General features: G+C 44.5%; 1 protein-coding gene across 1 annotated transcript; it reads left to right on the top strand.

Moving 5' to 3' along the window:
* Positions 1 to 577: 577 nt before the first annotated feature.
* On the top strand, positions 578 to 24783 carry TICRR (TOPBP1 interacting checkpoint and replication regulator). The gene is made up of 22 exons (XM_074966467.1): positions 578 to 1267; positions 1958 to 2243; positions 3293 to 3531; positions 3801 to 4044; positions 4368 to 4500; positions 5626 to 5768; positions 7621 to 7830; positions 8778 to 8929; positions 10135 to 10235; positions 10590 to 10683; positions 10837 to 10916; positions 11682 to 11927; positions 12985 to 13081; positions 13302 to 13374; positions 14307 to 14453; positions 16278 to 16368; positions 16950 to 17011; positions 17959 to 18114; positions 19030 to 19184; positions 19583 to 21863; positions 23780 to 23890; positions 24248 to 24783. The coding sequence occupies exons 1-22, from the start codon at positions 608 to 610 to the stop codon at positions 24364 to 24366; spliced, it is 5880 nt and encodes a 1959-aa protein (XP_074822568.1). The 5' UTR covers positions 578 to 607; the 3' UTR covers positions 24367 to 24783.
* Positions 24784 to 25590: the final 807 nt, after the last annotated feature.

Here is a 25590-nt window from a genome sequence, read left to right as displayed (position 1 = left end):
CCGCAAGGCGACAAGGGGCCCATGGGGCGGAGTCGAGGGGGTGCCCGGGGGGGTCGTTGGCTCTGGGCTTAGGGAGCCCTTCTGGCCATACGTGTGGGGGGAGGCAGCAGGGTGTGTGCCTGGGGGGACTAGGTCGGGGGGGCAGCAGGGTGTGTGCGTGGGGGGGGACTAGCTGGGGGGGCAGCAGGGTGTGTGCGTGGGGGGGTCTAGCTGGGGGGGAAGCAGGGTGTGTGCGTGGGGGGGGACTAGCTGGGGGGGAAGCAGGGTGTGTGCGTGGGGGGGGACTAGCTGGGGGGGCAGCAGGGTGTGTGCGTGGGGGGGGGACTAGCTGGGGGGGCAGCAGGGTGTGTGCGTGGGGGGGGACTAGCTGGGGGGGGCAGCAGAGTGTGTGCGTGGGGGGGGACTAGTTGGAGGCAAGGAAGCAGCTGGGGGGCAACAGCCTGTGTGCAGGGGGGTTAGCTAGGGGTGGGCAGTCTCTGTGCACGTGAGGGGCTAACTTGGAGGGGGCATCAGGGTGCGTGCGTTGGAGGCAGAAGCAGGGTGTGTTCCGGGTAGGGGGGTTGCCACCTGAGGTGCTTTGTGATTGGACAACTCCTTCATTGGCAACATGACCTGCTCCCACAATGTGGTTTTTCTACTGGATGTGGCCAGCTCCCTGCAGAAGAACCAGCTCCAGCTGGGCTGCCTGAGGATTCTGAACTACTTGGGCTGCAGGTTTGGCCTGGCCAAGGTCCGATGGGGTTTCAAGTTCTTTGACTCGTTGGGCGCCCGAGGCAGAGCCGCCCGCGTGGGTGATTTCTGTGAGCTTGGGCCCCGCAGCTGGGAAGACTTTGAGGAAGAACTGGAGTCCAGGTTTGGGGTGCAATGCCACAAATCTCACTTACCTGGCCCAGTGCCAAGAGCCACCCTCACCCAGAATGTGCTGAAGGAAACACTACTGGATTACCAGTGGGATCGACCTGAGATCACCTCACCAGCCAAGCCATTCTTGAGGAGCCAGAAGAGCAGGTTGATTGTGGCCCCGGATGAGCCACTTGAGAGCCATATGCCCTCTGAGGGCTTTGTGAATGCCATCTTTCTTTTCTCTCCCTGCCCTCATTCTCAGAGGGAGCTACTGCAGTTTGTGTCTGGAAGTGATGTCCATTCATGCTGTGATTTGCCCTCTTCTCAAGAGGTGGCAGAGAAACTCTTACCCAAGAGAGTCCAGGAGATGATTGCAGGCCAGAAAATCACTCTGTATTGGGTAGACACTGCTGAATGGTCCAAGGTAATGAGAGAGAATGCAGTAGAGTATTTAAGACCAGTGATAGTGTACCACCCTCTACCAGTTATCCAACTGCACAGGATGATGTCAGGTGGCTTTATAGTCTAACCTTTTGGTGTGAGGTGACTTTCATTACAAATGAAATGAGTAGAATTATCTGCTTAATAGCTAATGGGCATCCCTGCTCAGCTGAGGCCCATGACTGGAATGGCAATTACCTTTGTTCAGATTTAGGTACACTGGAAGATGGGGAACCATGCCAAAGTGCTTATTTGTGGGATGTCTCATCCATTGACTTAAGTGGGAGTGCAGGTGCTTTAATAAACAGCCTGCAGGTGCTTAAATGCGTGGGTGCCTAAATTCAGGCATCCAAGCTTGAAAACTGTGGCCTTACCTTGTTAAATAGGAATAATACCTTCCTTGCAGGGTGGTTGTGAGGATTTGCTAGATAATGATTATAAAGCATTTGAAGAACCCTGCTGTATTGAATATAATTATAAAATATAATTATGCATAAAAATTAAGGATGCAGGAAGCTATATTTAAGAAGAAAAAAGGCAAATAGGCCATCCCTCGCCCCAGTACCTTCTTAGACATTCTCTTGCACCATTTTCTCTAAATGACAACTATTTAAATTTCCTGATAGTGATCATCTTATTGCCAGTACTAACTTGTTTCCTTGTTTCATTTCAGGTGCTAGAGTCTCCAGATCATGCTGGGTACTGGACAATCTTTGAACTGATCTGTCTGGTGGGCGGTATCATTTTGCCATCCGAGACCTTAATTCAGGGCTTGAGTCACCACAGAACAGAGGCAGCCGCTCTCTTTTGTAGAGAGTCCAGCTCTTCTAAGCCACAGTTTGTGCCATGGACCACAATCCTGCCCTTTGCTTCAACCTTGAACTGTCTGCTCTCTAAGCCTTCTGTATTCCAAGCATCATTCCCGCAGCAAGAAGGAGCATTATTCCTCAGCAAGCATGGTAATGGCAGGGGTGGCCAGACTTTACTTAATAATGGATTCTGTGTTAGAGACCAGAGCCATGATGTTTCCTTTTGCTAAAAGCACATGTAGAGGGTTCCAGTTATTTAAGGAGATCTCAAATGATGACAGTAAAATAGAAAGACAGTCCCCTAAACAAACTCCAAAGGGGCCACTCATGTGTGAGCCAACATAACTAGGCTTGGAAGGATTACGTTTTTACGGGTGAATGTCAGTTTCACCATATACACACAAACCAAATAAACAATATTTCCATCGATAATAATCAAAATTTACTGATAGACGAAGTATGAAAAATGCTTCTTGAGAACTTATTAGAGTTTGATTTAAGGATAATAACGGTGTATATTTGTGATGTTGATTAACAGTATTGGTTATAAAGCTTTAACTTTTTGAATTTGTGTCTGCCATTAAATAATTAGTGTCTGACTTCTTCTGTTGTTTGACACCCCCCATAATTTTCCTCATTGTGAAACTTAAATTAATAAAAGTATATTTTAAAGCATTTTTAATTTAATATCTGTTGATATTATAAAAAATACAAATTGAATTCTGCCCAGCCTAAATATAACTGTTGGCCTCTGTTGTGCTGTTTCTGAATGAATACAGATAAGTAATGGACAGGAGCCTGATTTGAGACCTTCTGAAGTACCTATACCTCTGTTGCAGAGCCTTGTGCACATGCATGTGTGTGGGTTCCTCCCTTTAATCTGCACCACTTTCCCTTAGCTTTCCTTTGGCCAAAGAGAGCTGAATGGGAGACCTCCTTCAAAGCTGATTAGATCAGCTTACAGAGTGTAGCTTTCCAAGTGATATGCAGTGCTTGTTTTTTTCCAACATGAGCTGAGTTTGCTGTCTCCACAGTGCTCTCAGCCCTTGTGCTCAGGACCACAAAAGCTCAGATCTTTCCTGTGGTCCCATAGCATACTTACCACAGAGCCACTGCCTGCCTAATCCATGAGCTTTTTTTACACTTGCTGCTGAGTCTTCTGTTCCTTCACCCATTGTTTGTTTTTTCACCTTGAATAGGAGTAGAGAAGCAGTGGAGATGTGCAGTGATTTTGGAGCCCATAGTCATGAACCAGAGACACTTCCAGAGTCCAGTCAGCATCTTCCTGAAAGGCACCTTGACAGACTGGAATTTGGTGAAGGCTGACAACTTCCTCACTGAGAGCTGGATACTGCAGAGCTCCCAGGCAGGACAATCAGAACAAGACATGTTGTTTCAACAGCTTGTAAGAAGGCTAATTACTGAAAAACTACACATGGTAAATGTTCCTTCCTGTACTTAGCTACTACCCTCTCTAGAAACTGCAAAGAAATAGCAGGCACTCATATTACAGTGATGAGGACTATCTTAGTGGTTTGATAAATGTTATGATAGTCTGCTCCACAAACTCATATTTTGTTCTAAATTTAGAAACTTTTTAAAAAAATTCAGTCTCTAACCTAGTTGTGAGCTGCTTCTTCTGCCGTTTGAAGGCTGTTTAGTATTTAGTATTTTTAGATAACCTAGATGTCTTTCCCCTTCATATAGATTGCTGAAGTGTCTGCATCTGAAGTTTGGTCCCCCTGCACTGCAATTTTATCCCCACTCTCTGACACTGTTGCAGTCCTTACCCTATTCTGCACTGAAAAGGCTGCTGAAGTTCAGAGATGTCTCCTCCAAGGAGCTGTGACTGAGAGTTCTTCCAAGGACTATGCCTTTCATCTCCCAGAAGTTGTGAGCAGTGTATTGAGTCAAGTTGATATTTCAATCAGAGATGATCTAGCTAGTTCTGGTAAGTGTGTAGAATGCAAAATGAATCTCGTTTTGATAGTCCCTAGGTCTGAATTCTTAGAGATTGAAAATTGGTGTTCCTAGTGGAGCGTCTCTGGCTTTGGAACTTGCTCCCTCTGGCTATCTGCCAGGGTCCAAGTTTGCTGGACCCCAGGCTACTGTGGTGGGTGGTAAGTGTTGTTGTTGACTGAGCATTTGCTTTACTATGCTTATTGGTAAGGCTCGGTGACACGTGCCAGGTAGTAGAAGTGTTTGGGGCTTTGGGAGTGCTGAGGCCACTTGAAATATCCTTAGTTTCATTCTAACTTTTGCCTTTCTGTCCAGAAGAGCCTTCAGTCCCAGAGTGGGTCCAGCAAGAACTGTCCCGCACAGGTGGCTGGAATCCTGCTGTAGTTGAAGGATGGTACTCTCTATCGAACATCTGTGGAGCAAGTTCAGATTTAATGGAGTCATTCAAGTAATTCTCTTTCACCTATCCCTGAATATCATCTGGACGTTGTTACTTTAGACCAGGAAATGTCACTTACACTTCTCTAACTAATCTCTAAACTCTACATAATTATCTGATACTTGCAATGCTTGTTAAATAGGTAGATGTTACTGTACCTGCTTTACAGAGGAATAAGAACCAGGGCTGGAATCCTGACTAGTTCTAAAAACTATACCAGTGGTTCTCAAACTGTGGTTTGGGACCCCAAAGTAGGTTGCGAACCCATTTTAATGGGCTCATCAGGGCTGGCTTAGACTTGCTGGGCCTGGAGTTGAAACTGAAGCCTGAGCCCCATTGCCCGAGGCCAAAGCCAAAGCCTGAGGGCTTCAGTGCTAGGAGGTGGGGCTCAGGTTGCAGGATCCTGCCTGGGGCTGAAGCGCTTTGGCTTTGCCCTGCCCCTGCCCAAGGGCTCTGTCAGGCTCAGACTTCGGTTCCCCCTCCTGAGGTCATGTAGTAATTTTTGTTGTCAGAAAGGAGTCACGGCTCAATGAGGTTTGAGAACCCCTGAACTAGATCTATGTCCTTTGATGCTGTGATGATGGGTATTTCTAGGACCCCAAAATGAGACCGATATACTGCAGACTTCATCCCTTAAGATTTAGTACAATCCAGCGCAATACAGTGAAAGTCAATTGGCTCATTAAGAAGGAACTTTGTTTCTATTTATGCTTACTGGTGCCCCGTGAATGCTGACTGATTATAGTGAAATCCTCCTAATGGGCTTGCTGTGTGAAACATGCAAAAAATACTTACTGAGGGTCAGGATGTGATTAGATTACTGAAACTGTGTTCTTGGCATTGGTCAGTGTCTATTATACAAGAGGAATTCTTATTTTTTTTCTGAGCGTCACCTCCTTAGCATAAACTGAAAATATTTTCCTTTTTCTCTGTGCCAGCACACAAACTCTAGGCAAAGTTTTGAGAGCAAGGGGTTTGGAGAAAGTAGGGGTTCTCTAGCAGGTACTGTGCAGGGGATCAGGCTGAACTTTCCTGAGATGAGGGTGGGTGGGCAACCTGCAGTGGGGGTACGGAATTCTTCTCGTTCCCTGCTTCTGCTGATATCTATTTTTAATTGCTTTGACTTTTGTACAGGCTGCTGCAGGCTGTTTCTGCTACTGAGAAGGAAGAGGCCTCCCAGCCTGAAATGGAGCTGACACACTGTCTATCTGAGTTCTACCAGAGAAAATCGAGTGAAGCATCTGCCACAGCTGAGCCAAGGGACCACAAAAAAAGACGTATGTCTAGACGAGGATTGCGTGAGTGCTGAGCATTCCCATCATCCTGTAGTCTTTGGCATTTTGCAGCAACATTCTTGGTAACCTGAAATTTGAACACCTGACCTTCCCTGAGCAAAGGCACAGTTCTGAGCTGCCTCAGATGGTGGCAGTGTAGCTTGTTTATTAAAAGGCAATGTTATTTATGCATAAAATGAACCCTGAGCCCCAGCTGGACCCAAGCAAAGCTGTACAGTTATTGACAAACCCATTTTCAATAACCATGCAATATGCAAATCTCTGCATTTTAGTTGCCTATTGCCTTCTGGACTTCTCATCTTTTTGCCCACAACTAACATGACATCACATCTTCTCCACTTTGTTCTAATTTTAAAAAATTAAGAAAACATTTTAACCAGCTTTCTTCTCACAATATTTAAGCAGTAGACATTTCAGTATAATAATTCAGGGATACTTTATGAATGTCTTGGGCTGCTAATCCCCTACATTTTCAGGGAAAGTTTACCTAGCATATAGTGGTGGAATTATATAAATAAGAAGCTGCCTCATATTACAGAAATTGAATTCTTTCTGACATAGGGAAGGATGCTTTAGTCTCTAATACAGAACTAGGGTTTTTACCCGGTTAAGCAGCTCCACTCTGGGAGAATCTGAATCATATAATCCCTGTATAGCTATTTCTCAGTGACATTTCAGTTAATATGCAGATTTCTATACTCTGTATTATAAACCCTCTGCTCTAATTAGACTCTGTACTCAGGATTTTCAAGCTGCTTGCCTGCAACAAATATACCACTTAATCATCATTCTCTCTTCACTGAAGCAGAAAATCTCTAAAATGTACTTTAAACATTAGGAGAAAATTCCCAGAAAGCACTGAAAAGTGGGGTTTGCTTTTTAAAATTAAAAAACTGTATTTTCCTGTTTACAAGCCAGCCGGGCACTTGTCCCCACCATAACTCATATATCTGGATTTATATTGTCCATCCTTCACTGTTGATAAACAAAAATGTATTGAAATCATTCAGAAGACATGAGCCTGACGCTTAAGGAGAAAGAGGCTGAGGAGAGGGAGGCAGGAATGACAGAACCTTTAAAGAATTTTTAATGTTTTAAGCCATTTGCCCCCCTCAATTTGAGAGCCCATTTTGAAACAACAGACTGGGGAAACCTTTTGTTAAGCTGGTAAAAACCATGTTCTGAGCTAAAAACAGTTTGGTTTCCAGCCTGGTTTTTAGTCCAGGATACAGCTCTTGTCTTGAAAACAGGAAGCTGAGCTTGCTCTAACATTCTCCCCCCTTGTGTAACATGGTACTCTCGTCCTTACTCTAAGATGAAGCTACTTGCCCTTGGCTCCTCTTCAGTCACTCATGGGGTTGCCCCTCTAATACCATTTCTCTTGTAGAAAGCACTGAGCAAAGGCCAGGTGCCCGGAATAACTGAGAGCAGTGTATCTATACATTACGATTACGTTGGGTACGTGTGTTGCATACGTTCCAAGATCATAAATATGGCTAGCTAACTGAAAACAGTTAGCAGTCTCTATTCCTTCCTAGGTGAGCTGGAGATCCACCCTTCAAAAAGGAGGCTGAGCCTAGTGAAACTGGCAGAACCACCTGCCTGAGTCTTTCCCTCACATTCTGAATTCTTCTTGCCCCATCGCTGTGCCGAGGGAAGCTAACATTGCTGTATTGAAATTTACATTTTAAACAACCAAAAATTTATTTTAACGATGTAGCATCTAGCCTGTCTTGTGGTGCCAGTGTTCTGCCGGATGGTGTCTTGTGATCACTCCGTCTGAATTCCAACTCCTCTGTGCCCAATGAGAATTTAACCTTTTGTGATCCTACAGGGGGGGTCCCCCGGACTCCAGTCAGGCAGAAGATGAAGACCATGTCCCGCTCCCTGCAGATGTTGAATGTAGCAAGGCTGAATGTAAAGGCTCAAAAGTTTCAGCCAGATGGAGTGCCACCAGCAGCTGGTGAGAAGGTACCCCAGAAGCTGTTACGGAGATCAGATGATAAGCTGGAAGAAAATCGAAGAGTGCTGAAAATCCCCATAGGTACATGTCAGACAGGTTTATTGGCTCTGGTGTTTGTGACGGGGGCAGAGTAGAGCAATTAGGTAAAGTGGCATGGCAGCAGATACAGGTTTGGGGCACTCTCTTGAGATTCTATCTCTTCATGCCAGTGGGGGTGAAGTTCTTTCCCTCTGAGGTTTGCTTTCTAGACCTTTATACTGACCTATTGGACTGCATAATTTGTAGCATAGGATGTGGTTAGTTACTCCTCTAGTTGCAAAATAATTGAAAGCAATGTGAGACTGTATATGGGAGGAAACAAAGATATCCAAGCATCTAGGTGTAGGTGGAAATAGTTATCCCCATGATATGGGGGGCTTTCTTGTCTTAGGCTTTATTCTGAGGCAAGGAAAGGGCCCTGTGAAGCTACCTCTGGTGTTGATCTATTCCTGTCCTCCCTCTTGGGATTTTGAGGAGGATTTGACTGGGTGGCACTGAAGCTAAAGCCCCAAGAGCCCAGGCAGGATTTCATTTTAATCTGATGGTGTTGGCTTTTGTTTTCATAATTTGGAAGTGAAGGCTGTGCCAGCTATAGGTACTATAGCTTTTTACTGCTATCCTGTATAGGAATAGTCCTGTGTGCATGTGGGGAGGCTCGCATAGCGCCTGCCATTCCAGACAGTAGGTCTTTCAGGGCCTTGCTGCCCCCAGGGCTTGGTGTCTGTTACTGGCATACTAGAGGTAGTCTGGAAGCCTGTTTTGGTCTGAGAAGGACTGAGAGCTTTATTGGTTCACCTGCCTTGGGTCTGAGTTGAGGATTCCTGAGGGACTTCTTTTGTAAATCTTCTGTTGGCCTGGGCCTTCATGTTGCAAGAGAACTGCTGTTACAACCCCACTCTGTTACATGGGTCTGGTTATTGGAGAGGACAGCTGTATCTGCCCATTCATTACTTCTTGCTTATAGTTCGTTTGCTCTGCTTACCTTGCAGATTTCAAAACTGAAGAGGAGATGCTTTCCCATTTAACTGCAAATTACCAAGAGGCTGTGGTTAATGGAGAATTTCTGACGTTTGTGTGTGCACGGAATATGGTCACAGCCATTAAAAGCTTTCTGAAACCAAAAGATGCCAAAGAAAGAGAGGTAGGCAAATCTGTAGACAAATGCATATGCTGAGGCTGTGCTTTCAGTGACGCAGGTCTTTCCAGTTAATGCCACACGTGGATAAAGATCTATGTAAAACTGTCTCCAGGCTCTTAAACTCTAGAGATGTGGGTGTTTGGTTAAAATTACATGCCGGGATCACTGCTGAAGTACGAGATTAAAGAAAAACTCACTAAATTTTAGAATTATTTCATCGTGCGTGTGTGTGTGTATAAATGAGCCAGTTCAGGCGCACACACAGAAACCTTCGCTCTTCTGCCTGAACTGGTTCATTTATACAAGAATCAGACCGTTATAAGAAATGTACTGCCATGGAGTTCTCCGGAAAATTGTTTGTAAACTAAAAACTGATTTGGTACTGATTCAAAAGAAAATGTATTTGAGTTCATATTTGAAGCAACAGCTGGAGAGTTGTGGGTTCATAAGGCTATTTAGAAATAAAAAATTGGTTGGTTCACAAATAATTGAAGGGAGGAATAGTGTGGAAGATACAAAATTCCAAAGTTCTTTTGAGGGTCCTCCAGTCAAAACCAGATCTATGTCTGCACACTTTCCTGCCTCCTGAGTACTTACATTAGCTATGTTTTAGTACAGATAAGACCACACGTATGGATGAACTGCAATAACACTGAATTGGTTTCCTTTCAGACACACCAGACATTATTCATAGACAGAGATGGAAAAGGGCTATTATGTCACATTTAGTTCTTCCTCTGCCAGAGGCCAGGGCAGGATTGTGGGGTGGGTGTTTTTTTTTTTTTTTTTTTTTTTTTTTTTTAAATCCCTTCCCACTAAAATGTCTGCCACTTCTGTTGGGAAATTATTCTACGGTCTACTATTCTCAACCCACGGCCCAATCAGCACATAGCTGTGACCCATGTGACTTCCTCAGGGCTATACAGGTAGTGGCTGAGGCCCACATCGCACAGCGAGCCGCATATGCGGCCCACAATGGTAAATCGGTTGAGAACCACTGATCTAACTGATGGTCTAAATTTTCCCTGCTTATTTTCATCCCATTACTCCTTATTGTACATTCTTGTACTATTTTTACTAGCTTCAAAACCTGGATTTTTTTATCGAGTTGTTTTCCACGGTACTGAACAAGTTAGAATGAGAACTTGCTGCATGATGAGGGAAAAAGTACCTTGGAGCCCCTGTGCTATGTTTCTGTGTATTTTCAGGTGGCCTGTCTGGACAGAGTCCGAAGTCATCTCCTGAAGACCAGCAAAACTCTCCGACAACAGTATGATGTCAATCCTAACAAGGAAACCAAAGTTAGAGAGTATGATGCACAATATTCTATTTACTGCAACTTAAAAACCACTGCAGTTTTGATTAGCTATTTTAGAGGTCACTTTGCAGTACAACTAGAGATGTATTTCTATGGGCAAATCTTCTGGGATAATTTCTGTATCAAAGTGAGTGAATATCCACTGCAGTGAAAGCTTTACTACAGTGAGATGCAGTGTTTAAGAGAGCATGACACTCCTTTCAAGGAAAGAAAACTAACCAAATGAATTTTATATTAATAATCCCCCCTCCCCCCCAAACCTTTGAAAACTTTAGTCGGTGAGCAGTAACATGAATGTGACTGACTAGAAAGAATGGCAATAAATTACTTACTGTTTCTGTGTAGGTGTCAGCTTCAGGTATTTCTGCGCCTTGAGATGTGTCTGCAGTGTCCCTCGCTACAGAGCAGAACTGATGAAATGGAGCAACTGGTGGAGGAGGCAAGTAAATAGGGCTGGGCTTCTAGATGGGATTGGAAATGTTGACCTGGAACACGTAGCTTTCCCAGCCCAATTTTCTTTGCTCACACCATAAGGCTCGGTCTTGGAGTGGTTGATCTGTGACATTTCTCCCCATCTGATCTTCTCTTACAGATGACCGAGATGCTGCGCATTTTGTGTCTCACTGAAGACCCAGGGTACCTTACAAAGTTTCTTGAGGAAGTCTTAGTATCGTAAGTGCTTTATGGTGGTGGTTAAATATTAAATGTTATCACTGGAATATAGGCTTGGTTAGGTACCTGTCATAGGTAAATAGCAAACTTTGAGCATTGATTTCAGGTAGCTTTGTAAAACTGTCATGAAAATGTACTAGCTCAGATACAATCCACTTGCCGTACTAGCTCAGATACAATCCACTTGCCGTACTTTATCCTTATTGTTAAAGAAAAGACACATGATATTTTACTTGCCCATCAAAAACGGTTACTTGCTTAGGACGAGTAGAATTTTAAGTCATGGTAAAAGCATAGGTACAAAAGTTAGAAGTGAAATCTCACAGGGGTGGATTTTGTGGCTCTTGCTACCTATTGTGTGTTTGACATGTATTCAGGCTTGGAAGGGTTAGATTATTTTTTCCCCCCCCAGTAAATGTCGATTTGACCATACACACACAAATTGATGAGAAATATTGATATCAATGCTAACTGAAATTTACAGATAGACAAAGCAATAAAAGGGCTGCTTGAGAACTTATTAAAATTTGATTTAAGGCTATTTTGACAAGCTGCAGTTCAGCAGTTATAAAGCTTTAACTTTTTGAATCTCAGTATTGGTGATTAAATAATTGTCTGATCATCCCATAAGTTCCCCCATTGTGAAAATTTAAATAGATAAAAATAAAAAGCTTAAAAACAAACATTGATATGTGTCAAAAGTAAAAATAAAAATTTGAATTCTGCCAAGCTTACCTATGTTGTTTATCCGGTGGTACCTTCTAGATATATGGACTCCATACCGAAGACCCTTGGTGGTCTTTACTACAGTCTGGGTACGCAGATTCCTCCGAAGTTGGCATCTGTTCTGCCTGCAGACTTCTTCAGTGATGACTCAATGACTTTGGATAGTAGATCTCCAACTCTTCCTCCATCTGTGACATTGGTCCCAGCTCACAGCACAGCTTCCCTAAGCACTGAGACTGATCAATTGGAGGAGCTGCGCACCAGATCTGCCAAAAAGAGGAGGAGGTATTTCCTAAGGGGGAGGGTTTTATTTTGTTCACAACCCTGTGACTGAGTAGCTATCTAATCTATAGTCCTCATCATGGTGAGCTCAGTTGCTGGATAACTAACCAGGGCTGATCTTGGTAAGTATCTAATGAATTAGTTCATGCTATTCAGGCCCTAAATCCGTTAAATTACATTAAAAGCTGTGCCATACTTCTGGGAATATGGTTGTTTTGTCCATGGAAATGGAACTGTGCCATGATGGGCTTGTAAGAGAGAATTGTGGCTTGGGCCTTTGATATAAATTAAACCCAGAAGACATTTTAGTTAAAAATTTGTCAAACTACTTTCTTTATATCTGGATTAATGACTAATGCTAGTTTTAAACAACTTAATCACGCTCCATGGGAACATCATGGCCTATTGTGTAAATTGATTAGCCAGGTAAATGAATTTGAATCCTGCCTTTGTGATCTGTTGCCCAATTTCTCTTCTGGGAGGGGTTCCATACCCCAGGCTGGAGTGTTTGTTTATTTTTTAAAAGAAATCAAATCAAACTCCACCAGATTTCTTAGACTACAATGGAGTTAAATGAAACCCACACAAACAAGGAATTTGCAATCTAATTCCATGTGTGCTGAAAGTTTTGCATGCTCTGGGATATCCTGCAGTCTTAATAGTGTCACTGATCTGTACAGATACCAAGTCCATTCTGTGGAGGAGTCACACTGTGCAATATATTTCTTCGGGAACCTGAGAAGTTAAAGATGAGACTGAATTGTAGTGGCTGAGCCTAGGTGATATGGTTTTGAATGAATTAAGGACTGAGTTTCAGCCTTGTTTTTGGATTATAGTTGGAGCTGTTTTATCAAAACACCCAAAGGCTCCTTGCAGTATAAATGAGGTCCCTGTCCCAACGAGCTTGCAATCCAAATACAGATGAAGTCCGTAATATGAACTGCTTGCCTCACTAGAAACAAACTCAAGTTATGTTCCATATAAGAACTGATATCAGTAGAGCTGGTACTTACATTTGTCTGTCTTTATTCTATCTTTGTTTCTTGTACCCTTTCTAAAGGAATAATGCATTAGCCAGACACAGGAGCATGACAGAAGCATCGCAGAATTTACGCCAGATTGAAATTCCCCAACTACGCAAGAATCCCATCAGAAAGGTAAAGCTTTCCTAGGGGATTGGGTGGGGTATCTGCAGCATTGTAGTACCACATGTGGGTGCATTGTGTTCTTTACCTATTGAGTGCCCTGTATCAGCTGCACAAAGGTCCAAATCATTGTGAGGCAGAATTTGAAAACTGAAATACTTGTCTAAATGTTTCACACTTATGATTTTAAGTATAAACTAGCAGTTTAACACTTATTACATCTTCATTTCAGGAAAACTCTCTCTCTTACTTTGCCACAGAAAAAGCCCAACAGCTGCTTCCCCTGCAGAAGGAGGCAGTGCAAGGTATGACAACTAGCTTCTCCATAGAAAGCTGAGTGGTTCCACACACGGCTGATTTCATTGTACATTGTAGTGAGCCAGAAGTGTTCCACAAATAGACAGGAAATCTGCAGGAAATGTTCCCATGATCTGTGGAAACTTTGGGGAAAACTATTGGCGTTCGTGAGTTAATTCACTCAACACGCTGATAGGCTGAGTAAGTTACTGAATAATTTTATAAAAAATGACTACTTTCAATCAGTGTAGTCTCAAAAATATACAAAATGTCAGTCTTCCATGTCTCCCTTGATCTGCCAATTTCCTTAGATCTTCTGTCCTTTTGCCGCTGATTCATGCTCAGAGGACCACAAAGATATTTGATATAACAACCATTGGGCTTCAGTCACCACCCCATTGAGACGAGGGGGCAGTTCATACTCCATTCTTCTCAAAGCTCTCATAAGTGTCATGTTCAGGATATCTTTGCAACTAGAAACTTGTTAATGTCAGTTTCAAAATTCAAGTGTTCTATAAAATGTTAGGTAACAAACCCCATGACCACCGGTGCTGCAGCTCAGATTCTCTGTCATGGATATTTCCCATGGCCCTAATTGTGATCCTTTTGGTGCTTTGAACTCTACCTACCTTCTTTCTCCTTCTTAGCCTCTTTCTGTAGGTTACTGTCAAGGGAACCCTAAATAGCTGACACGTGTAAATAAAAAGGAACCCTCATAAGAGAACTCCAGGGTGGGTTTGGGGAAGGGCATGGATAGTGACTGTTTGTTTTCACCAGTACAAACTACCTCTTCAGTTATTTGGCTTTTTCACACCTTTTGAAAAGTTATTTGCTTTCATAAGTGTCGGGTCTATTTACATTCTTCCCACCTCCAGTGCCCCATGAGAGAATTACCTTTGTGGTATATCTACTCAGTTTTTGCCATTTCTGGTGCTTTCAGAGGTGACAAAAGTGCGACGGAACCTCTTCAATGAAGAGATGCTTTCTCCATCAAAAAGGTCCCTGAAGAAGATGCCTCGAAGCCAGTCAGTATCAGCTGTGGAAGGTCTGAGACACAAACGCCGCTGCTCTGATGAGGATGGTAGAGGTGGGATATGAGCTTACGCAATTGCTTATGTCTGGCATCTGCAAGAGAAACTTGCATTTACTTCCCCCGCTTCCATAACAAAACAAAACAAGAATTTCTGGCATCTCTTGTTACCTGTAAAGTGAATTTGCTTCCTATTATGGAGATAGTATTTTTAGCTCAATGCCGCAGTGATTGGGTTGCAAACGGTGCAGGGTAATATTTAAATCCAAACCTGTTTTCATCTGTAAATATTTTCTCACAAAGAAAGCAACTGTTAATCAGTTAAGATTGCTTGAAGTGAAAACCTACCCACACAAACCCTTAAAGAAAACATCCATGTAAGAGATCGTTTAGCGTACCTTAACACTCAGACATCACATTCAACTTTCATTGACTTCACGCCTCTATAAAAGGGATGGAGTCTGTGCAAATAACTCACCTTCCTGTCCTGAAGGCAGCTTGGATCTTTTAATCTTTTTTCATGTGTGTGGCTGCTGTGGTACAAGAAAAATGAGAGATGGTTGAATCCTTATACAGACCATTAAAATGTGGATGTCTGTGAGGGTACTGTGCATTTATCTGTCACTAAACTCAATTCAATAGATATCAGGGCTATCCCATGTGTCTGTATTTCTATACTATTAAGTCCCATAATTATACAACGAAAGTTAAGCACAAACCTGCTTAACTTTAGATCCCTTCCTTTTACATTAATGCTACCTATTATTTCTTTAGCACTGTAGGTGTACTCAGTGCATTACAGATCTATGGGAAGACAAGGTTCCTTCCCCTAACAACTTAAGTACACCTCTACCCCGATATAACGTGACCCGATATAACACAAATTCAGATATAACATGGTAAAGCAGCGCTCTGGGGTGCGGGGCTGCGCGCTTCGGCAGATCAGCATGTCTGGCTCCGACACGCTTCTCTGAGCAGCATGTTAAGGGTCCCAGGCCGGGGCTGAGGGCTTGGATAAGGGGCAGAGGGTCTTAGGGGATGGTCAGGGGATAGGGAGCATGGGGGGTTGGATGGTTCGGAGGTTCTGGGAGCAGGGCGGTCAGGGGATGGGGAACGGGGGCGTGGGAGTCCCAGGGGGCCTGTCAAGAGGCGGGGGTGTGGATAGGGGTCGGGGCAGTCAGGGGACAGGAAGCAGGGGGGTTGGGTAGGGAGCGGGGTTCTGGGGGTGATTAAGGGATGGGGGGTCTTTGGAGGCAGCGGTCAGGGGACAAGGAGCAGGGAGGCTTAGATAAGGGATGGGGTCTTGGGAGGGATGGTTAGCGGCAGGGGGTCTCTGGAGGGGTAGTCAGGGGACAAGGAGCAGGGGGGTGTTGGATGGGTCGGCGGTTCTGGGGGTCAGTCTGGGGGCGGGAAGTGGCTATTAATAACGGAAATGCTCGAGGCCAAAGCAAGTTCGATATAATGCGGTTTCACCTATAACACAGTAAGATTTTTTTGGCTCCCAAGGACCGCGTTATATCAGGGTAGAGGTTTAGTTATTTGGGCTACTTGCAAGATAAGGACTTAAATTAGGTCTAATAAACGAGGGAACAAAGGGATGTAACATAAGTTATGTGAATGGACTAATTTCAAGATTTTATGTATAAAACTCACCTTTAACTGTAAAATTTATATTGTGTGTGAGGTGTGCCATGAGAGCAGCGTGGCTGTTGTTTTGATGGTTCAAACTGAAGTGTACAATTGCCCACCTGCCCTGAATAGAGACTAAATAATATGTAGATGTGATCTATAAGGCTCTAAAATCTTCACACTCCCTCAATCCTATCCAACTCACCTCTCAGGCTTGTTTTAAATGTCTGATTGTGGTTTCGTTACTTTCAGATCATCGCAAGCTACTGACCAAGAGAGTCTCAGAGACACCGCTGCACAAACAGATCTCCAGGAGGCTGCTTCATAAACAGATCAAAGGCCGGTGAGTGAATGATATTGGGTAGTTCTGAAATGTTTTTAACCAAGTGCTGGGTGGCCAAGATGTGGACTTCAGACCAAACAAGTACTATGGAATTTAGCAGTGTGGATACAGCAAGACAATTTGTGGAGACTACAGGTCCCAGCATTTAAGTGAGGACAACTACCACCTGCTTCATCATGCATATTAAGTGCATCTCTCATGCTTGCATCAAGTTGCCATTGTGCCCCTTAGGCAAAGTTGGGTGCCACTTCTTAGGGTTCCCCTACAAAGGCTGGTTTGGTGGTGTGTTTTCTACAGTGAGTTACTAATGAGAACCAGGGGAAATCTCAGCTGAAGTTGGGCCTGTTCTCCTGTCTGTTTCTTGTTTGTGCCACAGCTGGAAAGACATCCTGTGGCCAGATTGATCTCTTGATGGGAGGCAATGCCTACTAATCACACGTTGAGACTACCTTGCAACTTGTTGATGTGGCCTTTGTTAGCAAATGGTGCTCTCTGCAGCTCTGAAAAACAAATGCCTAGTTTACTCACAAACTAGGCATGGTGTTATGGGGAGTCTGAAACGTTTTCATTGTTTCTCCAAGGTGTTCTAATCCTGGCTCTGACATCAGTATTGTGGAAGAATCGCCAGAGAAAGCCATGAGTGGTAGGTATTAATTTAATACAGACTGATCACTTTCCTTTTTTTACCTTGCTGCAGTTCATACTAAGATAGCACCCTTCAGTCTGGATGATCCCCAAGGACCCTAAACTACAATATATAGAGAACATTCCACCCCTGGAGTGGAAGGCAACAGTGAACTATACAGAGCTTTTAAGAAAGAATGAGAACTTTAGGGAGGCAGAACATAATTCCCCAAACTGGCCATATCACAGCTATGAACATCTCAACTTTTGCCAGGAATGCTGTGGGACTGTTGGACCGCTGAAGCCGCATTTAAAAGACATTACCTCCTAGCCTTGTGCTGGGACGCCCTCGTTTCTTTCCTCTAATATACTACAGCATAGTGTCTGAGGCTCTGCAGAGAGTTAGGAGACCATGTGGTGCCAGCTGCTCAGTCTTGCCCCCAGCTAAGGAACAGAACAGCAAGGTGGGTTTGGGGTGAGACGAAACGAAGAGCAAAAACCAACAATGGGATTAACTAGTCAAAAGACAAAACTCTTATTATCCAAAGAACCCAAAAACACGTTTTCCTAATATTACTTTTCTAAATAAACAACTGTTGTAGATGCCACAGAATGTTGAATGATTATGAATGGGAGGAGATGTAGCCATGAGGCACCTGTTTAGATGCGGGGGGTCTTTGCAATGAAGATATTTGGACTGGAAGGAAGCATATGTTGTAGTATTAGAACTCCCCACTGAAGCTGGGGAGTTGGGTTTCCTTTTAACGCTTTTCATCTTCTGATTTTGTTGAATGTTCCACAAACTAGCCCCTTCCCTGCCTGAGACAGGGTTAGTGAACAAATGATTGTTGGATAGCTGCAGAGAGATCCCTTCCAGAGGCACTCGTCTGCCAGCTGTAGCTTCCTTGTGGAAGTGGTGTGTGTTTTGAGAGAGAAAGCCCTGATAGTATTACTCTTGGTTTCCAGAAGTGGGTTTAAGAAGAAGTCCACGCATCAAACAGCTGTCGCTGAATAGGACACACTCGGGCTCTTTCTACTCCACCGCACAGCCCAGCTCACGGAATATGCAACGAGTACACTTGGTACAGCGAGAAGTGACCTGTGTTAAGCAGGACATAACAGGTACTGGGGTTACTTACCTGGCATTAACTGCCGTAGGTAGGCTAGCTGCCAGATTCCGGTGCAGAAGCATTTTCTGGTTGGCACTACAGACAGAACTCTTAAGGGTGAAACACTGGAATGCGTTACCTAGGGAGGTGGTAGAATCTCCTTCCTTAGAGGTTTTTAAGGTCAGGCTTGACAAAGCCCTGGCTGGGATGATTTAACTGGGAATTGGTCCTGCTTCAAGCAGGGGGTTGGACTAGATGACCTTCTGGGGTCCCTTCCAACCCTGATATTCTATGATTCTATGATTCTATGAAGGGTCTGAGGCATCTGTTGCGGTGAGAACTGCCAGATGGCATCCATTATAGCCAGCAGAATATAGCATTTTTGTATTTGGAATCTCTGTGTTAGGAACCACTGTAGTTCCATTCTCCTATGAGAAAAGGAAGGTCTTTATTACTCAGCCAGCCAAGAAACAATCTGACCCAAACCAAGAAACTGCCTTACCCATTAAACGTAACATAACCCTGTCAGCAGCAGGAGTCCTAAAGCTGCTGCCAGACCCAGGTCTTCTCTGTGGGAGCATAATGCAGTGCTTGATGGACTCTTCAGAAGGATTATAAGCTGATTCTACTGAGCAGTTCGGGACTTAGGATGAATAGCATGACTAACAGCTTTGTCCTTGAGGACTTTTTCCACACGTGTGTGTTCAGCTATTAGTAACAGCTGTTTAGTGTTAGTTATTTTCCTGTGATAGTACAGAAAACAGTAATGTTTAGCTCAGGATGTGAAACTTTGGGTAGCCAGCAAAGAGCAAGTGGTGCCAATACTGTAGCCCTTTAATTGTCTCTGACCAGCTGAGTGCCAGGAACAACTGTGCCCAATCACATGTCAATGCTTGGTGCCAATCTAACTGCAGTATGCTTTTTGAAGGCATTCCACAGTATCCTGATAACCCAACCATCCCGTCTCCCAAGAGGCTTCTCTTTGGAGCAGTTCTTGAGGGGAATAGCCCTAAATTGAAGGATTCACTTGGAACAAGGAGAACAAGACATAGCTCAGACTTGGAGGAACCAATTGCCTATCAGGTAAAAACACCTTCCCACTCTCTCCCCCTCTGCTTATATGTACTTAGAGAGACAAGGTGGGTGAGGAAATATCTTTTACTGGGCTAGCTTCTCTCTGGTGAGAGAGACAAGACACAGTGTGGCTTGAAAGTTTGTCTCACTCACCAACAGAAGCTGGTCCAATAAAAGAGTGCCTCACCCATCTTGTCTCTCTAATATCGTGGGACCAACATGGCTACAACTACATTGCATATATGTACTTAGACTTGTGCGTCTTTAAATAGCTCCTTCTGTTTGTGTGTGACTTAAATTGTGCGGCTCTAGTCAAACAGCTTCTGTGGTTTTTATCACCAGAAATGGGTTTTAAGATGCCATTACACAGTAGTATTAAGTATGTTCTGTTCTTACTCTTTCCTTAGACTCCCCAGAAGCCCCTGAGCTCTGCCAGTAGAATGCCAAGGAAATCCCCTCGTACTCCACACAGAACACCAAAAACGTTGAAGACGACTCCTGGCAAAAGTCCAGCTGCTAAGCAGACTGCAGCTAAATGTTTGGGAAGGTACTTCTCTCCTTCCAGACAGGAGAAGCCACCACCTGATCCTAATGAAAGGAAGAAGGCTTATTTAGCACAAGAAACTCCTCGGAAAGATTCTTCTCCAGTGAGATTATCCTCCCCTTACAAGGAGGTGGGGTTACTGACTCCAGAAGAGCAGGCTGGGAATGAAGTGCTTGATGATGTGTGTAGTGCACCTCTAAAAGATTCCAGTCCAGCAACTGCTTCATGTACAGCAGCACAATTGCTTTGTACTACCAATGAAAAATCTATCACAGACCCACAGACTCAAAGACGCTCCTTGAGATCCTTCCAGAAAACAGCATCTCCAGCTTCTATTCAGATGCAGACTCGCCACGTGGAGATTCAGAGAAATCCACAGCCAAATTTCCATTTAGAATCAGTGTCTCAGCCAATGGAAGCAACTCCCAGGAAGGTTAGATGTGCAGCTCCAAAATCTTTGAGTCCAGTGGGTGGAGTGGCTGCTGCTTTATCTCCAGAAGCCCAAGCCACTTTGAAAACTCGGTCTTCATTTAATTCTCCTTTTGAATCTTCCATAAAGACTCTGTCCATAGATTCTCCTCCTCACAGTAAAACAAGATACCTTGACTGGGAGTTTAATACACCTAAAAAACCTCCTTTGAAATCTCAAAACATCGCAGGCACATCCCCAAGGAAAGCCCTAGGGTCTCCTATCTGTGCACCTGGGCACACCAAATGTGGAGAAGAAAATTCTGCTCTTTCACTCTCAAAGTCTGCTAGAAATAAGCAGAAACATCATAGTAATGGTAATGCTAGGCTTCCTGCACAAAGCTCTCTGATTCATGAGTCCAAGGCTTCTGAAAGTGTCCACATGTTAGAGAGAAGTGAACTAGTGGGTATAGATGCTCAGGGCTCCTCCCCAAGAAAGGATCAGAGTTTGGAAAAGCAACTGTCTCCTGAAGGACATGTGCAGATCTCAGATGTTGTGAGTGAGTGTGAGCACTTAGATTCCTCTTCTTTAGACAGCAGAAAGAGTGATGCCTCAGAAGCTAGAGTTTTGCCATCAGAAGAGCCTAAAGAGTCAAAGATGTTTACTGTTAAGAAACCCTCCAGATCTGACATTCTGAATGCTTTGCCTGCTACCTCAAAGTCTGCCTCTCCTGCCTACTCATTGCGCTGCACGCCAGACAGAATGCAGCGGGAGGCTGCAGCACGACTAGGGAATCCTGAACTTCCAGCAAAGTTTTCTACTCCTAAAAGTCATTATAAGTTGGCCTCTGCTAGTCCACCAACTTATGAGGTTGAACTTGAGATGCAAGCTTCTGGCCTGCCTAAGCTTCGCATTAAGAGGGTTGGTTCTGGCTCAGCCATGGAAGTACAGTCACAGCTGAAGACCAGCAAACCCAGTGGAGAGGAAAGTCCCTTTAGTGAACTTGCTGTGGCCTGGTGTGCTAGACACCCAGGAAAACTAGCAGCTGCCTGTGTTTCACCGTCCTGCTGTCACTCTTCCCACAGTACACCTGGGAAGGGTGGAGGGCAGACCTACATTTGCCAGTCATACACCCCAACTAGCTGTGCCTCTAACACCACCTCCCCATCTCATGTGGATGCTGGAGTTCCCTGGACACCATCTCCAAAGCACAAAGGGAAGACTACCCCCGATGCCATCAAGGACTGGCCACGGAGGAAAAAAGCAGCAAACAGCAATGCCAATGGTGGCTGCGGTCGATGTGAGAAGCATGCAGAATGTACAGGGAATGTGTCAGCAAGTGAAGAGGGAGGAACAATTTCTGACCAGTGCATCAGCAGCAAAGCTCTGCGGCTGGCTGACTTTGAACTGGAAGGGGTTTACAGGCTTCAGGACCAGTCACCTTCCAGCGACACTGAGCCCCGAGCTGATGAGGGTGCTTCCACAGGGGCTTTTGGCCTGAAATCCAGGAAGCGGGCCTTTGATCTCCTGTCTCCAGAGGAGGAAACCAAAGGAGAGGCTAAGAGGTCTTGCACAACTAGAGACTACCTGGATCTGGTCAGCTCTTCCACAGATGAGAGCAGCACAAGCAAAAGGAGGATATCCACAATGCCTCCTGGTAGAACCACCGTGTCTTCAAACAGAACTCCTGGGCCACAAAGTTCCATAGGGGATGATGATGTCTTCAGTGTTTCAGGTAATCCACTGTCAAGTGTCACCCTACTGAAATGCAGAGATGCTAATTTGGGAATTTGGAAACAAAGTGAGATGCAGCTGGGAACATGCAGCTAATACATCAGAAGAAATTTGAAAGGCAGATCCATTGGAATGAGATGGAAAGGTGCGAATGGATAGCAAATTACATGAGTCCTAATGCCATAGTGCAGCTAAAAAGACCAGTGTTGATTGGGGTGTATATGCAGTCATGTCATGGACTGGGTAGGTAGCTCTACAGCATCAGAATATTTGCCTCTGTTGTGAGAAACTTTTATTAACAGAATATTGATAAATTGGAGAGAGATCAGAGAAAAGGATAAACTGACTGGCAGCTGGAGGCTCTTACAGGGAGGGATTAAGGGCTAAAATGATTGTGGAGTCACATCCCTGTCCCTTTTCTTAACATAGTGAAAGGGTATTAAAACCCATGATAGGAGAGTTTGTAATTTGGGCTGGTAGCAATGTGGTGAAACTAGGAGTAATGGAATAGGAGGAATGTAAGCTGCATATGATTGGAGATTCTCCAGACTATGTATTAGGCTGGGGTGTAATAGCCTCAGGCCTTGGACACTTTAAATTAAATTGAGCAATATATTAGACACCTGGAAGAATGCTGCATGGGTTCATGGGATATGGAGTATGATTCTTTGCTTCTCACCCCTAGGCTTGCCTTCTCTGGTACCAATAGCTTTATTTCCACTCACCCTTTTTCAGAATTATGCATTTCACTCTTTAAACTCATTTTAAGAGGTTGGTTTTTCTCTGAAGTAGGCACATGCAAGAACATACATATTGTACATGCAAGCACCACAACTGTGTGCAGGTGGCCATGTCGACAACTGGCCCTTAGCACTTGCAGTTTCTTATTTTCAGATGCAGACATGGCAACTGCACACTCAGATAAGACATGCAATTATATGCCCATGTCCTTGCCAAGTAATGCCAAGTCAGCAACAGACTTGGAAATTACAACTAATTTTATTAAGGGGGTTGGCAGTCATAGTCAGTATTGTAAGCAAGGCCCCATAGATTTCATGTCCTTGGAATCCATCCCTTGTTCTACAACTTAAGATGATGTTTTTTTAAGAATTGTTTCTATTCCTTATGGTTGCAAAGAGCCCCTTAACTGTGATGCTAGAGTAACTGATGCCGTGTCTGAGTCTGCAGACAGCCTGAAACAATAAGTACTAAAAGTTACAAACTGACAATTCTTCCTGGGTATTCTGTTAACTCAGCTTAGTTATGCCCTTAAGGGAAGTGTTGCTTACTCCTTCACATAAGAACCAGGGGTCACCCAGTGAAATTAATAGGCAGCAGTTTTAAATCAAACACAAGGAAGTACTTTTTCACACTATGCACAGAGCTCCTGTGGAACTTGTTGGCAGGGATATTGTGAAAGCCAAAAGTATAACTGGGTTCAAAAGAAAAATAGATAAGTCCATGGAGTGTAGGTCCATCAATGGCCATTAGCCAAGATGGTCAGGGACACAACCGCATGCTCTGGGTGTCCCTAAATCTCTGACTACCAGAAGCTGGGACTGGATGATGGGGATAGATCACTGTTCTGTTGAATCTCTCTGAAGCATCTGGCACTGGCCTGTCAGAAGACAGGATACTGGGTTAGATGAGCTATTGGTCTGACCCATTATGGTGGTTCTTATATTCTCTGCTGGTCACTTTAGTAAAATCATTCGCATATCCCAAATTGTCTCCGACTCCTTCCTAGACTTCTCAGTTTCCCCTGACCATCTCAAACCAGCAGTTGTTGACATAGGGCAGCGTAAAAGCCAGCTCTTGACTTACTTGAAAATTTCCATTGTGCCACACCAGTGTGCTGCAGTAACCAGAGGCCTTGGCGGGAATGCTGCAGTTTCATGTCTCATTGTGCTTTTCCAGGTTCAACTCCACCAGTGAAGGGCTCCCTCTCCGCTAGTGGTCTTCGAGCACTGACCCAGTCCCCGCTGCTCTACCAGGGACAAACACCATCTCGGAAGAAGTGTGCCAAGGGTAACCTTTACCTGTCATTTCATAAAGCCTTGCACTCAAATAGATACTAGACCTGTGATCTGCCTGCAGTTAAGTGAGGTGGAAAGAGCACAGGCTCTGTACCTAGAAAAGGGGGGTGTGGGGAAAAGCTGGAGGATTTGCTGTGTCTGTGCCCAGCGGGCTCCTGTTGCCAAGGAGTTTGGCCTTAGACCTCTGAGGTAAAACTGAGCTACATTTGCTTGGGAGGGGGGGGAAGTAGCATGGGGCTAAAATGATTCGAAGGGAAATGGAGTTTACTGGTAGTGGGTTTCCTGAGGCAGGTGCTGAGCTGTAAACCTGAAAGGGTAGATTTTCACTAACCCTTTCTGCCTTCTCTAGAAGATGAGCTGGATGTCTTTCAAAGCATTACAGATCAAGAAGTGTCTCCGTTCTCCAGTGCAAGCTCCCGGAGGCGGCCCCTTAGCAGGACTTATTCACGGAAGAAGCTACTCAGCTGAACTCTGCAGCCAGCGAAAGAGAGTACTTGAACGATGATCTCGCCCATTATGTGGTACATGCTGCTGTCCCTAAGAGAGCGAGCTTGCTTTTTTGAACTCATGGGGGGCTCATTGCTATTGGGACTTGTCTGTAGCCAGGGTGTGGGAATCCCCATCTCCACACCTGTGGGGTTTAATGAGGAATCGGTGTTTGAATCGGCCCTACAAGCTCCTCCTTCCATTTGGCTGGGAAAGAGGCGGTCATGTGGCAGTGGGAATAGGGAGGGCTCCTTAGGGTTCACTAGAAAGTTTTTTTAACTCAGTAGGGATGTATCTCCATCTATTCTAATCCTGGTTCTGTCTTATGGGTGTTTCCCTGCTGGGGTTTGTGTGCCACAGATTCAGTTCGACCATGTGAAGAGAATGGTCACTATTTTAGCGTTCTTTTGTAAAAATAAACTAATCTGAACTGCTACTTTTGTGCTGTGTGTTACGAATTGTGGATCTGGTTCTGGTTCTGGGAGTTTGAAGGGCTGTTGGATGAGCTCGTGAAGTCCTCTAAGCCTGAGCAGTGTGGGGAATATACTGTGTATTGCTCTTACATAACATGGACTTCCTCTCTGTGAATCTAGTCTAATACAAGGCTGAGAGCTTTCTCTTCTCCCCTCTCCCAAATTTACGATGGGTGGGCTGGCCTTAACCGTGCAACAGCTGTATTCTCTGAGCAGGATACTGCAAGGGAACACTTGAGATTACAGTTCAGACCCAGCTGCTCCTCTTTCTACTAAATGACAGGGTGTGTATATCTCCCCTCACTGAAAAGCAAGGTGGCTAAGTGCTATGTGGATTGTACTTGTTGTGTGTAACTTCTCTCTCCTGTAAAATCTCATTAGTTGGGGGGGGGGGGGGGGAGATGAAGTGCACTTCCATAGCATGACAGGCTCCTTCCAAGCTTCAGCCTCACAGATTCTCATTTCAGTTTCCCCTGGGTAAGGAAGATCAGATGGCACTTAAATGCCAGTCCCATGACTGCTTAGAGATGCCTGCACCTCCCTCCCTCGGGAAGATGTATAAGTAGGGCTTTTGTAGCAATTACGCCTGAGGCAGAATGCAATGGATTCTCCTCTGCTGGAGGCTATTCCGTACAGAAGGAGAAAAACCAAGTGAGTTAAAAGCTTGGGAAAGAAACAGCCATGCAACCCAGCCTCTGAAATGATGATCCAGGACCGTTGGAGCTCTGTGTAA

This window comes from Natator depressus, chromosome 10 (genome assembly GCF_965152275.1).
Source record: "Natator depressus isolate rNatDep1 chromosome 10, rNatDep2.hap1, whole genome shotgun sequence".
Classification (NCBI taxonomy): domain Eukaryota; kingdom Metazoa; phylum Chordata; order Testudines; family Cheloniidae; genus Natator; species Natator depressus.
The sequence above is the reverse complement of the archived record's forward strand: the minus strand, read 5'-3'. Positions and strand labels throughout refer to the sequence as shown.

Bases quoted from the DNA above. Each gene is read 5' to 3' on its own strand.
- TICRR (XM_074966467.1), top strand. From the start codon at position 608: ATGACCTGCTCCCACAATGTGGTTTTTCTACTGGATGTGGCCAGCTCC. The intron at 5,769-7,620 runs GTATGTCTAGAC...GTGATCCTACAG, and splicing joins AAGGGACCACAAAAAAAGAC to GGGGGGTCCCCCGGACTCCA. The intron at 10,236-10,589 runs GTATGATGCACA...GTTTCTGTGTAG, and splicing joins AAGGAAACCAAAGTTAGAGA to GTGTCAGCTTCAGGTATTTC.